This window comes from Acipenser ruthenus, chromosome 13 (genome assembly GCF_902713425.1).
Source record: "Acipenser ruthenus chromosome 13, fAciRut3.2 maternal haplotype, whole genome shotgun sequence".
NCBI classification, from domain to species: domain Eukaryota; kingdom Metazoa; phylum Chordata; class Actinopteri; order Acipenseriformes; family Acipenseridae; genus Acipenser; species Acipenser ruthenus.
In genome coordinates this window covers 32,197,574-32,216,486 of record NC_081201.1, presented here as the reverse complement: position 1 = coordinate 32,216,486, position 18,913 = coordinate 32,197,574, and the positions used below count along the sequence as shown (strand labels likewise).

Below are 18,913 nucleotides of genomic sequence, written 5' to 3'. Positions count from 1 at the left end.
GAGTATGTGTAGCTCATTGTAAGTGTTTCCTGGGATTCGACGCGCTGCAGTGTGTGCTCACCTCGGGCTCCAGGTCTGGGTATTTCCGGCCCTTGCTCTTCCCCAGACACCGGGTCCGACCCGCTTCGAGGCGCTGGCACCAGAACCCCTTACTGTCATCGAACCTGAAACACACAGAACAGAACCAGACCCAACCCCTCCCTGTCAGACCTGAAACACACAGAACCAGACCCAACCCCTCCCTGTCGTCAAACCTGAAACACACAGAACAGAACCAGACCCAACCCCTCCCTGTCATCAAACCTGAAACACACAGAACAGAACCAGACCCAACCCCTCCCTGTCGTCAAACCTGAAACACACAGAACCAGACCCAGACCCAACCCCTCCCTGTCATCAAACCTGAAACACACAGAACCAGACCCAGACCCAACCCCTCCCTGTCATCAAACCTGAAACACACAGAACAGAACCAGACCCAACCCCTCCCTGTCATCAAACCTGAAACACACAGAACAGAACCAGACCCAATCCCTCCCTGTCATCAAACCTGAAACACACAGAACAGAACCAGACCCAACCCCTCCCTGTCATCAAACCTGAAACACACAGAACAGAACCAGACCCAACCCCTCCCTGTCATCAAACCTGAAACACACAGAACAGAACCAGACCCAACCCCTCCCTGTCATCAAACCTGAAACACACAGAACAGAACCAGACCCAACCCCTCCCTGTCATCAAACCTGAAACACACAGAACAGAACCAGACCCAACCCCTCCCTGTCATCAAACCTGAAACACACAGAACAGAACCAGACCCAACCCCTCCCTGTCATCAAACCTGAAACACACAGAACAGAACCAGATCCAACCCTCCCTGTCATCAAACCTGAAACACACAGAACAGAACCAGATCCAACCCTCCCTGTCATCAAACCTGAAACACACAGAACCAGACCCAACCCCTCCCTGTCAAACCTGAAACACACAGAACCAGACCCAACCCCTCCCTGTCGTCAAACCTGAAACACACAGAACAGAACCAGACCCAACCCCTCCCTGTCATCAAACCTGAAACACACAGAACAGAACCAGACCCAACCCCTCCCTGTCATCAAACCTGAAACACACAGAACAGAACCAGACCCAATCCCTCCCTGTCATCAAACCTGAAACACACAGAACAGAACCAAACCCAACCCCTCCCTGTAAAACCTGAAACACACAGAACAGAACCAGACCCAATCCCTCCCTGTCAAACCTGAAATACACAGAACAGAACCAGACCCAATCCCTCCCTGTCATCAAACCTGAAACACACAAAACAGAACCAAACCCAACCCCTCCCTGTCATCAAACCTGAAACACACAAAACAGAACCAAACCCAACCCCTCCCTGTCAAACCTGAAACACACAGAACAGAACCAGACCCAACCCCTCCCTGTCATCAAACCTGAAACACACAGAACAGAACCAGACCCAATCCCTCCCTGTCAAACCTGAAACACACAGAACCAGACCCAACCCAACCCTGTCAAACCTGAAACGCACAGAACAGAACCAGACCCAACCCCTCCCTGTCATCAAACCTGAAACACACAGAACCGAACTCACGTCAGTGCCTGTGTGTAGTTGAATAGGGGGCTCACCCCCAGGAATCTTTGCACCCCATCCAGCACAGACACCGGCTTCAAACGCAGCTTGGCACCATCCACCAGCAGGAGCTGCAGAGAGAGGAAGAGACAGTGAGAGAGAGATACAGTGTGTGTGAGAATGCAGTGTCAGTGCTGCAGGGTGGCACACAGTCAGTACTGCAGTGCTGTACCTGGTCGGGGGGGTAGTACTGGAGCCACCTATCCAAGTGAGCTGCGTAGGCCCCCGGGGAGAGGCAGCGGCTCTGCAGGGCTCGGAGCTGGGGCAGGGCGCTGGGGGGGGCGTGCACCACCTGCTGGAAGGTGTAGTTCAGAGCCACAGGGTCCTGGTGAGCCCGCTGGTGCTGTAGAGACAGAGACAGAGTCTCAGACTAGATACAATACAATGAAGGGCCATCCCCTCGTTCCCTGTCTGAATCAACTCAGCTCTCAGACTGCAGATTGTGCAAACAGATTAGCAGTGTGTCTCACAGACCTGGTACCAGGAGTGAGCATGCTCTGCTGGGTTAATGAGCAGTCTCTCCCCCACTGGTTATTAGCAATATGTCTCATAGACCTGGTACCAGGAGTGAGCACGCTCTGCTGGGTTAATGAGCAGTCTCTCTCCCCCCCTGGTTATTAGCAGTGTGTCTCACAGACCTGGTACCAGGAGTGAGCACGCTCTGCTGGGTTAATGAGCAGTCTCTCTCCCCCCCTGGTTATTAGCAGTGTGTCTCACAGACCTGGTACCAGGAGTGAGCACGCTCTGCTGGGTTGATGATCACTGCGATTATCTTGGCTCGTGGCAGCAGAGAGGCAGCGCGGCGAGGGACCGGCTCTGTGTCAAAGTAATTTGCGCTCTTCTCAAACAGGAAGTCTGTGCTGGCGTTGGAGGGGAAGGGGAAGAAGTCCATGTACCTGTCGGGGGGGGGGGATAAAAAAAACCTCAACACTGCAGAGCTAGTTCACATTGAAATGACACGTTAAAATGAGCTAGACTGCCGTTTATAATATATAGCTAAGGAACAATTAAAAAAATAGTACAGGGTGCTGCGCGAGATACAAGCTCATTTGCACCCACTCAAGGTCAGAGTGGCCACTCAGTCCACTGGATAGTATGATGCATAGACGGGGATGGAAATAAGACTCCCGCTGCATAGCAGTTTGATCCATTCCTGGCTTTAATAAGCTTAAGACACACCTTCATTTGTCACCTGCACACTGCTATGCAATAGCAGTCTTATTTCAGTCCCTGCACAGATAATATGGTAACCTAGGTCTTTTTATAATTAATGTGGTCTTAGTGCTGTAAAGAAAGATGTAGCTATTCCTAGTAGTTCTATATAAATGTGTGTAATCTCGCTGGTTACCAGTCAATGCCGCGGTGGTAGTTGGGCCCGTTGAAGAACTGGATCTCCTCAAAGGTGACTGGGCTCGGGAAGTTACTGGTGAGCGCTGGGTGCAGAGAGAGGAAGAAGTGCAAAGCCGTCGTACCTGAGAGAGAGAGAGAGAGAAACACAGACAGACAGACAGACAGACAGACAGACAGACAGAGAGAGAGAAAGGCTTATTAAACTCACAGAATGAATGTAAAACCTGGACTGGCTCACACTGCTCTGAAAGGGAGTCTCTCCTACCAGTCTTTTGTGGTCCGATCACCAGGAACTTGGGCAGCCTGTCGCAGGTCTTCTCTTTGGACCAGATGTCTTTGTGTCGCTTGTCATCGCAGGGGTTCTGAAACACAGTCGACACACAGAGAGCGCACCATGTAATCATTTTTGCACAAGGCTGAAAAGAAGACTCCCTATTGTATCCATTCCAGGTTTTACTACGAGCTTGATTAACCACAGTGCACAGGTAACAAGCTCAGGTGTGCCTTATTAAGCTCATAGTAGTACGGGTAGTGCCGTTCTTCAGTGTCTATTCGACTTGGTTTCTACTAGTCTGCTCTCAGCCACTCCCATACCTGCCATAGGGGGTCCCTCTCTTCAGGGAACATCTGGAAGTACTGGTCAGCCAGCTGCTTGGGAGGCAGGGTCTGCAGGCGCAGGTTAGTCCAGCACTGGACGAACTTCACCAGCGACTCAAAGGTGTACAGCCCCAGCCGGTCGTTCCCATAGTTAGAGAGATGGGTCATGAAGATGCTTACCTGGAGAGAGGGAGGTTACATCTACTGCAAGAACATGAATACTTATAACAGGATTTCAAATACAAATATATATACGGCTCTGGATATATACTATAGTATTATAAATGTGCAGCACTGTAATAACAGTAACTGCAACTAGACATGGGAGTTTCTCTGTGAAGAAAGCATCCCTGGTTAGCTTGACTAATATAACTGGTTGGCATATGTGTTCACCATGCTTTCACTATGGTAAACTTCTATAAGGGATGCTTGATAAAAGAGATATATTCTTTTAGAGGGAGGCCTGGTCTCATTGCTCTGTGTATGACAGATGGGAGCCGGGGGGGTCCCTGATACTCACTGGGTTGAGCAGCACCGTCAGGAACAGCTCCCCTCCCCGGATGCTCTTGTCAAGCTCTCGGGAGCCCCCTGGGTACTCGTTGTAGAAGATGGTGTGAGTGAAGAGGCCACAGGTCTGTCTGGGCAACACCTGAGAGAGAGAGAGACAGACAGAGACAGAGACAGAGACAGAGAGGGTTAACCTGCACAGTTCTGCAAACTCAGTAGCCTCTGACCACTTTCCCTGGCCTGTCTCTTTCAGCCTGTATGCTGGTTCACTCTGGCGTCATGCTTTTTTGGAAGACAGAATCTGTTTTGAGGTCCCTTGATGTTGTTAGTGACCAGCCCTGTGGTACTGTGCTGATCTCAGATGGCGGTACTTTCTCTGTCTCTCAAACTGTGTGTTCTGGGGTCCCTGGCTCTCTCACCTGGATGCCGTTGTGAATGAACCCCCTGTGGTATCGCGCCGGTTTCAGGTGTGGGTACTCCTCTCTCTAAACTCTGTGTGTGTGTGTTTTGAGGTCCCCGCCCACTCCCTGTGTTCTGGGGTCCCTGGCTCTCTCACCTGGATGCCGTTGTGAATGAACCCCCTGCGGTATCGCGCCGGTCTTAGGTGGGGGTACTCCTCAGTGCTTGTCACTTGGATCCCCCACACAGACTTCCAGGCCTCGTAGAGCTGGCTGTGAACGGGGTACACCCCCGAATGATGGGGCGCCACTGCATACCCCAGATCTGTGGGGATCCCGTGCTCCTGAAAAACAGGACAAAAAACATTAAAACATTTGAAAGTGCATCCTGAAGCTTGTGGCTTTAACCCCAAATGAATATCCAGGGTCTCCAACCCTGGTCCTGGAGAGCTACTGGATCTTCTGGTTTTCGTTTCAACCAAGCTCTCAGTTACTTAATTGCACAAATTATTGGCTTAAATCCCATTAAATCCCAAATAGGTCACAATGTTTTCAGACTCAAAGCTGTTGCATTGTCAAGCAGTCAGGTTCAATTCGACTGCATTTCTGTGTCCGAGAAGGATATTCCAAGCTAAACCACCAGAGGGCAGCAAAACAACCAGTGAAGTCACAGTCACAATTGCACTCCAGTACAACAGCCTGCTAGTGCAATTCTAGAAGAAATAACCACTCAGCACAACAGAGATGAGAATAAGACTCCCATTCCATAGCAGTTTGATCCATTCCTGGTTTCACTATATCAGACACACCTGACCTTTACCTGTACACCGTGCTCGCAGTATGACCTGGAATGGGATAAAACCCGTCCTCACCTGAGCGAAGAGCTTGTTGAGCCTCATCTGCTCGGCGAGCACGCTCACGTTGTGGAACAGATGTGGCTGCATGTGGCTCCACATGTGAGGGAACCACCAAAACTCCTTCCTGTGCTGCAGCAGCATGTCATCCCCGATATCCTCCTCATCCGTGCCTGCCAGAGAGGGGAGAGGGGCGAGTTAATCCAGCTAGCTCCCCATCACACACTCACACTGGGGCAAGAGGGGATACACACTGTGGCAGGTACATCAAGCTGGTTCACAGACATGCACAGTTTACTATTCTCACTCCTGCAACCCACCTAACATCAGAGCAGATTTAGAGGGGGGGCTGGGGGGGGGATTGCTGGCACCTGGTCATTTCAATAATAAACTTAAGCAAGGGGAGCTCTGAAATACAGGAACGCGTCACGAAAGCCTAATTTTACAGATACTAACTAAAACCCTGCTGAGAATTCTTATCTGAGAGATGAATACAGCTCTCCCGCTCCCCTCAGCACTGCGTCAGGGCTGCTTCCCTCACCTGTGTGATGGAACTTCCCCGAGAAGCCCAGGTTAAAGGTGAAGTCGGGGACCAGCGCTCTCAGTTTGTTCTGAGTGTTCAGGAGCGCCTGTGAAGAACAGGAGAGACATCGAGATCAACACTGTGTTACTACAGAGTTCAAAATAAAATGAAAACTACAGCCATCAGTGTGACAGTAATGTATATCAACAGTGTGTACAGAAGAGTACAGAATAAGAAATGCTTAATCTCAATTTGAGATGATTCTCTGTGTCATACAGATGGACGGACGGACGGATGGATGAATGAACAGACAGTCTCCAGTAAATCCCCCAGATTCAGACAGCCCCAATAGACTGTGCTGAGGAATGCCCTCCCTGAGGATCGAGATGCATGTGACTGACAGCCACGCTGTACTGTAGGTACCACACAGGCCCCATGACTCTGTGTGAAATCCACAATGGGTTGATTATTTCACAGCCTGCGTTTCCGCTGCGCTGCGTTCCAGGAAACACGGCCGGAATTACTAAAACCAGCACTTACTGACTCACAGGGTCAGGTTCAATTGAGATACCTGAGCTGAAGAATTTAGTGAATCTACAAAGCAGACCTCACTCCAATAGACTCATAGCAGCAATACATCAGCCATCCATGGCAATAGACCAGCAACTTGTAATTGAACAATATCAGCTTTCTGTCCAATAGGAATCTTCGACAGTATTGAGTGTTTGAACGAGTCAGACTTGGCAGGGGTCATGGTCAGGGTCAGTCTTCCAGTACCATGGCAACAGTCAGCTGACACAGGAAGGAACAGAATCCGACACTCCCTTCTCTCGCTTCCATCTCCGAGTGTTTAGTACAAATACAGAATCACTTCTGTGAAGGTTTCAGACTCTTAACAGCTCTATAACCTCCCCCAGTTATCAAATAACCTAAACCCAATTACACAGTACCTCCCCATGCTGGCCACTGGAGGTTCGCTTAGTTAAACAGTATCTAAAAGTACTACATAGCTGCTCATTTTCCACCAAGGAACGGTTCTTGAATGAGGATTAAATGTGATTTAACATCCATCTCCACCTCAAAAGAAGATTGTTAGGGCTGTATTTTTTTCACAGTAAAAATGGCTCATTTGAAGGTCTAAAAACAGGCTTTATTAAAAAAGCAGAAATTGTAAAATACTTTGGTTTTTTATGTCCACCTTTGAAAGACTGGAATTTACAGAACTCTCAGAAATTTGAATTTTCACGGGGGACTACGTATTACACAGCAAGGGTACATTTCACGGAAATCAGGAAATCCATGATAACGGTAAAAAACAAAAACACAGCCTTCATTATTAATAGACATCATACAAAACAGCAGCACCAGAACACGCACCTCCCAAAGAGGCAGAGCTGAGGCTGCACAGACAGGATTAGCTCTGCATTAGACCTGGGGGGGTGGCAACAGGCTATTATGACCCTTCTACAGTGTCAGGTAGAGAATATGAGTCAGGTCTGGGGCTTTAAAATTAAATTAAATGAAAATCAATGAAATCTACCCAACCCTCGCCTTCAGAGACCTGAGCTTGGATCTAAATCTTGGACTACCTTACAATATACTACCTAACTAACATACAACACACAAACACTAGCCATATACTACCTAGAGTAACTAAGCTACCCAACTAATTTAACTGCCTAACTCAACTAACACTCCATCCCCCTCCCCTCCTCTCACCTCCACGTCCGACACCTTCATGCGCGTGCCCTCCTTGCCCACGAAGATGTCGTCGATGTCGACGAGCAGGTAGCGGTCGAGGGGGAGGCACAGCCTGCGTCCTGTCAGGTGTGCGATGGCGTCGATGAACACCAGCTTGTGCAGCCAGAAGGCCAGGTTGTTCCCGAAGAAGACGCGCTGGATGCCATCGTGCAGCCCCAGGTCCTGCACCACAGTGGCGTGCTGGGCCTGGTGCTCACTCACCTGAGCCAGCGCCTCTGAGGACTTGGTGCTGGCCAGCAGGACGGGCTCGTAGGTGCTGTGGTTGGACTGGAAGACGGTCCAGTCGTCTCCTGGCAGGGGCCCCTGCTCCACCTCGTTGGCACGTGTTACGTAGAGCAGCGGTGCGGCAGGGTTGATGCGGTAGTCACGCAGCCCCAGGTTCGAGTGCAGGAAGAGCGGGAAGCCCTTGAGCTGGGCGCTGAGCAGTGAGTTCTCGTTGGCCTTGAAGAAGCCGATCATTCCCACGCCGAAATCGGCACAGTACTTGTCCAGCAGCTCCCGGTTCCAGGCGTCCAGGTTGACGTACTTGAGCACGTTCTCGTAGATGACCAGCGCGTAGTGGCCACGCCCCCTCTCCGTCAGCATGGGCATGTCCCCCTTCCCCGGGGCGATCTCCGTGCGGTACTTGAACCGGCTGGACTCCAGCATCGCCACAATCTCCTGGCCCAGCTGGGAGTACTGGCTCTCCACGAACACCAGCACCATGGGGTCTGTGCGAGACGTGTCCACCGCCTTCACGAAGCGCCGCTGTCCCGCCTGCAGGGGCACTAACGGGGGGGCTCTCTGTCCCCCCTCTGGTCCTCCTCCCACCCTGCAGTCACTGAAAGGAAGAGGGGGCGCCTCTTTGATCTTGGGGCTGCTGCTGACATAATAAGCCAGGAAGCACATAGAAAGCAGGCTGAAGATGATCAGGGCCAGGATCAGACGGTGCAGCTCAAGCTGCCGAAGGCTACGCACAGATTTCCAGACCCACAGCATAGCGGCGGCAACAGCAGGGGGACCAGAGGCAGGGCAGGAGAAGGAGGAGGGAACAGGAGGAGCAGGTAGAGAGAGAGAGAGGAGGGGTGAGCAGCAGACACTGGCAACAAGCTCAGCACAGGAACGGCCATTTACTCTAAGTAACCATGGCACCCATAGCTTCTCTCTCAGCTTGCCGTTGTCACTGCCCACTGCAGACACGCACACAGAGAGGCAAACACATGCGCACACACAGGCTCACTCGACTTCCCCTCGCCCACCCTCCCTACCTGTAGTTTATCACACACACTATCAATTCTTCTCCCACACAGTTAAGGCTCAGGAGAAGCTAGTCGGTTTTTTCAATCAGTCTCAACTCTCCCTTTCCTCACAGTGCCTGTTGCCAGCTCCTCTCTCTGCCTTTCTCAGACACACTAAGAGGATTGGCTGCCCCGTCACACTCCTCCACACTCTCTCTCTCTGTGTTCTAAAGAGCACAGATTTGTATTCCTCCTTTCTCTCCCCGCGTTTGTCTTTCTTCTAGTTCTCTTCCTCACTCTCTTCAGCACTCCAGAGCTGCTGCTGCCCCTGTCCTGTGATCAGCCATGCTGTGATAGGTGGGTTTCCCCACGGTAGGTGGAGGTCTCTGTCCTTCAGCAGTGTCTTATTCCAGGAGCAGTAATATCACACACCTGCAGGGACAGACAGACAAGAGTTAAACATTTAGAATTCTGAATACCTGCTTAACCTTTGTCAGAATGTGTATGTAAAAAATATGATCCAGCAGTATGCGTACAGCTCAAGGTAGTTCTTTTCATTCATAACTATTAAACACTCAGACTTCTAGTTGAAAGGTCTGTCATTTAAGTTATTTTTTTAGAATTAAGTTACAAGTTAAGATAAATTCTTTTTCCTTATGTTACACATGTTGTCACATGAATGTGCTGTAACTCGCAGAAACTTGGGAGGGGCAGCAGTTTGGGAGCCTTTGATCTACAAGACCCCATTATAAAACAAAAAATGTGAAGCTTGAAATAATGAACCCCCCCCCCACCCCCACCCCCAACCCCAACCCAGTTTATACTGTCAAGATCACTGACTTATTCAAAAGTCGCTGATCACAATTTAAACGACACTCAATAAACACGTCTGGTTTAGTCCTTGTTTTCTGTTTTTTCTAGATCACATCCTCTTGCTTGCTCAGTGTCGGAGCCCCCGTTCCCAGGAGGGTCCCAAAATAACCCCCCCCCCCCCTTCCTGTGGAGGGATTGCTTTACAGGTGTGTGACAGAGAGGGGGGGGGGTGTTAATCTTTCAAACAGACTGTTCCCTTAGCAACAAGTCTCTCTCTTGCCTGGTACGGTCTACACGTCTTCTTGGGTGACATTAGGTAGGTACGTTCATTTTACATTCACCATGTGGAATTTCGAGCGTGGGAGGAAGCAGTCGTTTCACAGGCTGGCTGGCGGTCCAAAAACGACAGCCTTCAAAGACCGAGTGGCCCGTGCCAGTACACCCTCCGGGTATGAGAGCACGTCTCGTAATGCATGCCCATGGACAGTCCTGCCAGGAGGAGCCAGGCAGTTCCGGTACACCCTCTGGGTATGAGAGCACGTCTCATAATGCATGCCCAGACAGGAGGAGCCAGGCAATTCCGGTACACCCTCCCCTGGGTATGAGAGCACGTCTCGTAATGCATGCCCATCGACAGGAGGAGCCAGGCAGTTCCGGTACACCCTCCGGGTATGACAGCACGTCTCATAATGCATGCCCATCGACAGGAGGAGCCAGGCAGTTCCAGTACACCCTCCCCTGGGTATGAGAGCACATCTCGTAATGCATGCCCATCGACAGGAGGAGCCAGGAAGTTCTGGTACACCCTCCGGGTATGAGAGCACATCTCATAATGCATGCCCATCGACAGGAGGAGCCAGGCAGTTCCCACAATATAGCCTTTCACAGCTGTGTGTGTCACTGCAGTCTCCAGCTCTCACTCCCCCTCTACTCTCTCTCTGTGGAACAGCTTAACAGACATATCCACAGTGCTTCTGCAGAGCACACTAATAAGACTCCCATTGCAGAGCAGTTTGAGAACCAACCCAGGTTTTACATTCATTCTGTGAACTTAATAATAAAACTCCCATTGCAAAGCAGTTTGAGCCAGTCCACATTTTACTGGTGTGCATTCAATTAGACCTGCCCCTTTAACTCGCGCATCTAAAATCCTAGCTTCCATTTGCGGCAATGGAAAGCAGAGACTTGCAGCTTTCAAAAGAGCCCTTATTCATGTATTTACGGTAATCTTCTGCTGCAGGAGGCTGTGCTGAATGGCCTGCAGCCTGTGGGGTTCCCTAGCAACCACAGAAACCAGATCCATCTGGACAGCAAGTGGAGAGGTTTGTCAACAAAAGTTTTTATAGGTTTTCCAAACCTTTGGGGAAAAAAAGGTTTTACTGCTCAAGATGTCCTTCAAAAAAAAAAATAGAAGATGATGACAGTTCAGGAACAGACTTGGAGAGCTGTGATTCAGCAGAGGAATTGGCTTTTGCTGATGTTACTGATCCTGTTTTGGACTTGTAAGTATTTATCTATTTACACACACACACATTATATAAACAATTGTTATTTATGAAGTTTGAGGTAAGTGGCACGTATGTGCAGTATGAAATTGTTTTGTTACTAAATCTACAGTGTGTAAATTATGTATTTATTTTTGTAGGAATAGAAGATTTTTCTTGTAATTATTATATTTATGTAGTTTGAGATAAAACGTTGCCTGTATAAGTAGTATGAAATTGTTTTGTTTGTAAATGGCGTGCCTAAAAATATTGGAACTGGAAGAAGAACCCGTGCCTTTTGCAGGAGGCAGGGGAAAGTCAATTTAACACCATGGAAGTGCAAGGCATGTGGTGTGTCACTGTGACATCTTAGACAGAAATTGTTTTCTGGAATGGCACAAAGAACTTATGCAGAATAAGTAGCACAGAGAGACTTGATTCTTTTGTTCCATTTTTTTTATTTTTCTCAGGAATTGTAAATATGTTTATAACTTGTTAATTTTTTATCCAATTTTTTTTTTTTTTCCTAAGTTCAAAACAAGTTGCACTTGCAATACCCATTGCTGGAATGGAGCTGGCTAATGTAAAACAATTTTCAAAAATAAATAAATTTATGTTGTAAAAAAACTTTAGGTTTTTTTGTCTTTTTTTTTTGTTAACAACTGTGCTACCTGTAGTGTTTGCTAGCCTGGGTAACTATTTTGAAAGACCAGTTTGTGCACTTTCATTTCATGTATGGCATTTGCTTGTAACATTTATACTTGGAGTTAAGAGCACAAATGTAACCAGTGGAAATGGATTGGCTCAAACTGCTCTGCAACGGTAGTCAGCACAGCGCTGCGTGTTATTTGTTACTATCCGATTTGGATGTCTAGAAGTTTATTCAGATCATGCTCCCCTCCCCACTCACAGTGGGGTCACTTTCTATTCATGAACAATAGCCCGAGTGGGAAAGTGCTGGCCCCTGCACAGGCTGCACAATGGGGCCCTGGTAAGGGCACTTTAAAAGAGAATCACCCCACTGACACCATAATATTATATATAGAAATTATATATTTAAACTTCCCAATTACCAAAAATCACACACACAAGGAGAGAAGGAAAAAACACATACCAGTGTGTGAACCCGTCTGACCAACCTTCGAAGGGTTAAAACAATCTTCGAATCCCTGGCAAGCAAACAAACCTTCAAACACAGCCCTAGTTTGTCTACAGGAGTAAGCTGCACTCAAATTGGGGGCGACAGAGGCACGCTAACTGACCCTGCATCCTAATCCAGAGCATGAAATATGAATCATCTAACAAACAGGCTCTCATCACGCGCTAAACCTGTGCAGCTTTGTGAAATGCATCTTCCCCTGACCCTGCAATACTGACAGATTAGAGAACGCATACTGCCCTGCTCAAGGCTCTCAGTCCTAATCGCAGGCAGCATTAGCATCCTCCATGTTACTCAGTGCCCACTGCGCTACATACACAACACTGAAAACACTTACAGGTGGAATGAAGCAGGGTAGAGGGATCACAAAAAACACAAGACAAAGAAGAGAAGAAACATTCCAAGCGAGATGAGGCCATTCAGTCCATCAGGGCTCATCTGGTAGGTAGCAGCGGACTGATCTCAGAGGTGTTTCTGTCTCAACAACATGGCTAGGTAGCCCATTCCACACAGTCACCACTCAGTGAGGCATCTCCTTCCTGCTGTGAAATATGAACTAAAGTTTAAATATATTTATTTTTCTAAAAGCACAAATTTGAATGCAACTGTGTGAGCTGGTTTTGGAAAGAGAACTCGATTGCAGATAGAAGATGCTCTTGTGGATATCATGTCTCCTTTGGAGATAATAGCCACACGAAACTGCAACAACCACATGTGACCACAAGGGGGTATGCGTGTTCTGTGCAACACTCCCACTGACAATGAAAACACGCAAACCCTATTAAGAGGGGTGAAAATGAAGCCATGCTGTGCTGGACTGCGCATCCCTAGCAGTTTTCTTTGTTTACCAGGTAAATTACTATCTGTTGGGCCTGTATTCAGCCTTTAACATCCTCTCACAACCTCTTCACACCTTGCATAAAAAGGTCACAGGGGGGGATATGAACTAGTTCTCTAACTCTCTGCTCGAGTTTTATTTTCGTTACAGTTTACCAATTCATACACCCAGGTCAGCGTGGGTGCAGGGGGGGTAACGGGGATCCTCGCCCAGCACGGGTGCAGGGAGGTACGGGGCTCCTCCCCCAGCGTGGCTGCAGGTGGCAATGCCCCTGGGTCTTGCAGGGGTCCAAGCTATCCCTATTAAGGTACATATTTAGGCCCACATCTTTGTTAATTTTTTATGATTTTAGGCATCCAGATTTAAAGTGCAAGTAAAAAGTTACTTAAATGTGTATGAAAAGCAATTAAAATAATTTATTTATATTAGAATTTTAAAACCAGAAACTTGTCTTTGCACACAGTAATTCACAGTAAGTAAAGTCCACAATTTAAGCAAACTGTGTGGCTTTGCAATAATTTATTACACAGAAAGTGGTGAAAGACAAAAATCAGACACCAATGAAACAGAGAAATGATATTTTAGGCAAAAACAAACAAACAAAAAAAAAAAAAAGTCACATTATATAGATACCAAAACACCAAGTGAGCCAGAAGAGAAAAACGGGAAGCAATTTCTAAATTAAAGACCTACGATAAGAAGCAGTATTGATTGATAGTAAATGTGAATACAGAAAAGGTAAGTGTAAGCTGTGTTTTGTTTTCTATTTTTTCATGTATTCCATTTTTTTTTGCATTTTATACAAAAAGAGACAAATTTTAAGTTTCTAAAAATATGAATGGAGCCACATTTGTTTGTAGTTTTCCAAGATTGAGTATACATACTTTCCCAAGTCGCCGTTTCAAAAAGAAATATTTCACATATTAGAAAGCTGCTTGTTCACAGTTAATAAAACAACGAGCACTTAAAACGAGCGTTTCTAGTGGCAAATCACACAGCCATTTCCACTGCGGATTACTGCCTGAGATCAAAGACATTGTGAATGACACAAACTGCACCAATCCAGCTGCACAGACCTTAGTGCACAGCAGTGAAATTCAGTCCTGGGGCTATGCTTTTTAATTTATTTTGTATTATGGTTTATTTCAGGATGTAGGCAGACTTTTGTAAAAGTAGTTGTCCTTCATTATAAATGCTAGTAGCAGATCCGCACAGTTGAAAGGTCGCTGCTATCTACAGGGTATTTCTCTCGGTATTGCACATTCATTCCCATTCGCGTCACTACATTCCATAACCTAACGTTGAATTTATTTTTATTTTTTTCAAAATTTGGAATCGGCAATCATTTCTCTTATTTTCTCCCCAATTTCGTAAGCCTAATTATTGTTTATTTCAACCAGGCTCACCGCTGCCACCCCCGCGCTGAGACGGGAGGGCCGAAGACGGACACGCGCGTCCTCCGAAACGTGTGCCGTCAGCCGTCCTTTTCTTTTTACTCTGCAGGGCCGCCATGCAGTCACCTCAGAGGACCACACAGCTCTGGCAACTTACAGGCAAGCCCTCAGGCACCCGGCCAGCCTACAGGGGTCGCTGGTGTGTGGTGAGCCGAGGACACCCTGGCCGACCTAATCCCACCCTCCCCTCTGGGCAGCGCTCGGCCAATTGTGCGCCACCCCCTGGGAGCTCCCGTCCACGGTCGGCAGTGGAATAGCCTGGACTTGAACCGGCGACCTCCAGGCTATAGGGTGCATCCTGCACTGCACACGGATCACCTTTACCGGATGCGCTACTAGGGAGCCACTGAATATTTATTTGTTTTGTATTATTAAATGGCAATCATAAATTGTATTCCCCCCACCCTCATACGCACATCACGAGCGCCCTGTGGCCCGCCAAGATTTGGCCATTGCCTTATCTGGCCCTCCAGTGAATGTAATTGAATACCCCTGGTGTAGGCTGTTAGCTGCTCCCCCCTGCCCCTCCCTCTAAGGAAGGAATTGCAGAATTCATTTGATTTGTTTTCTCTCCCTTCCCTGCGGTGGTGGAAATTCCCAGAATCTGATTCTAATTGCTGACAAATAAAACAGACGATTGCATTTTATTAGAGAAGTGCCCTGTAATTTTGTTTTTCGTCATTCAGCCAAATATTTTTTTACACCACAAAACAAAAACTTTATTAAGAGTAAGAATCTGGGTCTTAGAGAGTCTGCAAATTATACCCACTAAATACTCCATTCTCAGCTCTCCAGCGCTGTCATTACCCTGCACCTTAATAATGAGCTCTAGTCTTTCACTCCATTCAGAATAACGAGCACATTGCTCCCCCTAGAATGGGACATTTCGAAGCGTAGGCAAGTGGGCAGTAGGGCAGTGGTCCTAATGGGCTACTTGTATGATGCACAATAAGATCCAATGATGAAAACTTTTGCCTTTTAAACAAAATAGTTTAACTGAGATGCATGCAACTACAAAAACACGCTTAATCCTCAAACCATCTAGTAAAATAGTACAATGCGCCATGTTGTGCTTTAAGTCTTGAATCACAAGGCAAACGATATACACCTCTATTACAATACAATATATCATGTAAAAGAAGATAACAACCCCAGGCAGGCAGGCGCGTTTCGGTCTCTGAATTGATGGCAGGTCGGTGCACGTGTGCGAGTGCTGAATCACACAGCCCTGTAACCACACGGAGATTCAGACTTCCTGTTCAAGAGAAAAGCGAGAATGGCGAGTTATGATAATAACCCTGCTTCCGTGAAATAGAAATGTAACCATTACCTCATGGGGATTAATCCTTTAATACCGTCTAACCTGAATAGATATATCAAAACTGAACGCAGTGCTTGTGACGTAGTTGTGCCCGCCTCTAAGGGCATAAACGACCAGACACAAGTATAGTCATCTGGAATGCTACAAGGCTCAGCCAAGGCCACCTTGCGCATTACCATGAGGAACCCAATCCAAGTAGACGGGGCTAAAAAATGGAGGGAGAACTCACCTGTATGTTTATGCTGCAAGGGTCGAGATCGAGGCCGCTCTTAACACTCTTGTTCCAAAACCAGGGTTTTGTGGATCCACGACATTCAGCCGATAAAAACACATAGAAGTATGGAGAGTAGCCCACACTGCTGCATCGCAAATGTCCCTGCCAGATGCGCCCTGGAACAAGCCCATTAAGTTGCCATGCCCCTGGTAGAATGGGCAGTGAGCTTCTCTGGAGGGGGCAAGTTGGCTGGTTCATAAGCAGTCTGAAACGTATCTGTGATCCATCTAGATAGCCTCTGTTTAGACAGAGCTTTCCCATGGGACATAACAGAAAAAACTGCTCAGACTGCCTCCAACTGAGTTTTGTCCACATAATACGCTAGCGCCCGCACCGGGCAAAGCGTGTGGAGCTGCTGCTCGATCAGAGTGGAAAGGAGGCGGATGAAAAGCCTCAAGTTCCACCGTCTGGTTAATGTGGAATGTCGAGATTTTTCGGCAAAAAAGCAGGATTAGTGAGACTTTCGTCCTGGCCTCTGCAAAAATTAAGCAGAATTTTTCAATCGAAAAAGCTTGCATCTCACCCACCTGCTTGGGGAATGTAATCGCAAGCAAGAAAGCCATTTTCATAGAAAAATATTTCAGCTCCGCTGAATGCAAGGGCTCAAAGGGAGGCTTCATAAGTGCTTCCAGCACCACATTAAGCCTCCAGCGAGGGACAATGTCCTTCATAGGCGGCCAAAGCCACCGAGCTCCGAAATGGCTGCCAAATAGACCTTCTATGTAGAGGGGGATTTCCCCGTCATCAAAAAGGTCCTGTATAAATTTGCATTAACTGCCATGGCACAGGTTGAAGGGTCAAACCCCTTGGGCAGACATCACATTTGAAAAACGCCCCACTTGTACCCATACTGCGCTCTGGCATTCTGTAAGGTGTCAATGACCCTACTGCAGCATGGCATCTATTGCCAGCAGTACCCCGACTCCTGTTATTGAGAACCAAAGGGGACAATGGGGTCATTCTTGGGAGGCAAAACAGGTCCACCTGTGTTCTCCCAAACCGTTGCCAAATGAGGCTCACCACTTCTGGGTGAAGCCTCCATTCTGAGGAACTGGGGATTTCCTTTGAAAGGTGGTCCACTACCCAATTTGTCACACGGTTAGATGAGAGGTGCTGTTGTGCCCACAGCAACAGCCTGCGGGCTCCCTGATGGAGACTGGGGGACCTGAGGCAGTCCTGGTGGTTTATGTAACCTACCACAGTAGTGTTGTCCGTCTGGACAAGAACATGTCTCCCTTGAACCTCCTGTAAAAAATTCTGCAAGGCTAGAAACACTGCCTGCAGTTCCAAAATATTTATACAGACACGCCACAGGGGTCTCCATACTCCTTGCGCTCCCCTGCCGTTCCACCTGATGCCCCAGCCGAGGCGGGACGCATCTGTGGTGACAACGTCACTTCTGGTAATGCTACGCCTAAGCGTAGGTAAGCAGGCTGTGTCCACCAGAGACACTGTCAGCAGACGGCTGCAGTATAATGCGGGCTCAAAAGCCCTGCTGTTGAACCAGCCTTGGAGAGGGCGCATGCGCAGAAGTCCCAAAGGAAGAGTCCGGGAAGCTGCTGCCATCAAGCCCAGGAGCCTCTGAAACATAACTACTGTGAGCTTTCTGTTCAACTGAAAGTTTCAGCCAAGCAGCTATTCTCTAAACTCTGTCTTCCGACAGAGTGGACAACATGGTCCTGGAATCCAGACCCCACTCTTTATCGGGATATGAAAGTAAGCGTCTTAAGTCCACCGTAGTGAACCAGTCGCCTGGCACAGGGCACAGAGCACCATACCCCTGGTACAATGCAAACGGTACGGTACAGGGGCACAGAGCACGATACCCCTGGTACAATGCAAACGGTACGGTACAGGGCACAGAGCACGATACCCCTGGTACAATGCAAACGGTACAGTACAGGGCACAGAGCACGATACACACGGTACGATGCCACTGGACCTATACACAAGTGTGCAACTATTTAGAAACGATTACAAATAAGTAGAAGGACCTCAGTGACTTCACAGGGGCGCAACAGTGGGTTCCCATGCAGCCGGCTACCCCACTGTATCCAACAACCATCAGGAAAGGCTCTTGCCCGGGTGTTCCTGGAATGGCGAAGAGTTTAAAGAAAACCACAATAAGAAAGAATGAACAAGCAAGCGAGCGGGGGTCAGTTAATAACTGACTCGAGTCCTAGAGGGGGTCACTTAATGAATTTAATAAGACACACCTCAGCTGGCTACCTATACACTGTGGCTAATCAAGTACAAAATAAAACCTTGAATGGGTGATACAGCTATGCAGTAGGAGTCTTATTTCCATCCATGGGAACAAGAAGAGGCTGTTGCTCCTTAGTACACCGTTCTAATTTAATAGAACAGAAGGCAAGTGTTGAATGAATGCTCCCAGTGTTTTAGATGCTACTACTGCACCTGGTAAGCTATTCCGTGTATTTATAACTCTGTGTAAAAAGGTGCTTCCCTACCTTCTGTTCTGAACATGCTTCCACTCAGCTATTATTCATGCCGCCTCTCTTGTTCGGCGCTCCAGTTTAGTTTATTCCTTTTGTTCCCACAGGGCTGGCACAGGAACATCTCTAGTGTGAGCGGTCATGCTTTTTCTCTAGGCTAAAGAGATTCAGTTCTTTCAACCTGTCCTCTCAGCTCACGCTACTGACGTCTGTTCAAACAAAGCGGTTTCCAAACAACATGCTTTTCATT

General features: G+C 47.9%; 1 protein-coding gene across 4 annotated transcripts in view; it reads right to left on the bottom strand.

Moving 5' to 3' along the window:
• The window catches only part of LOC117417710 (bifunctional heparan sulfate N-deacetylase/N-sulfotransferase 2-like), a 39,332-nt gene that overhangs the window by 1,777 nt on the left and 18,642 nt on the right, over positions 1-18,913 (bottom strand). For 3 of the 4 annotated variants that reach the window (XM_058985129.1, XM_058985130.1, XM_058985132.1), the window contains exons 2-13: positions 7,606-9,296; positions 5,905-5,992; positions 5,382-5,536; positions 4,668-4,853; positions 4,125-4,253; positions 3,602-3,784; positions 3,273-3,369; positions 3,006-3,129; positions 2,379-2,553; positions 1,830-2,000; positions 1,619-1,728; positions 62-164 (exon numbers count right to left, since the gene is read on the bottom strand). In XM_058985129.1, coding sequence (XP_058841112.1) covers positions 62-164; positions 1,619-1,728; positions 1,830-2,000; positions 2,379-2,553; positions 3,006-3,129; positions 3,273-3,369; positions 3,602-3,784; positions 4,125-4,253; positions 4,668-4,853; positions 5,382-5,536; positions 5,905-5,992; positions 7,606-8,625 — 2,541 coding nt within the window. In that variant the 5' untranslated portion in view covers positions 8,626-9,296. Of the gene's footprint in view, positions 1-61; positions 165-1,618; positions 1,729-1,829; positions 2,001-2,378; positions 2,554-3,005; positions 3,130-3,272; positions 3,370-3,601; positions 3,785-4,124; positions 4,254-4,667; positions 4,854-5,381; positions 5,537-5,904; positions 5,993-7,605; positions 9,297-12,275; positions 12,431-18,913 lie in introns of those variants that run through there. The other variant, XM_058985131.1, reaches the window with a different exon arrangement.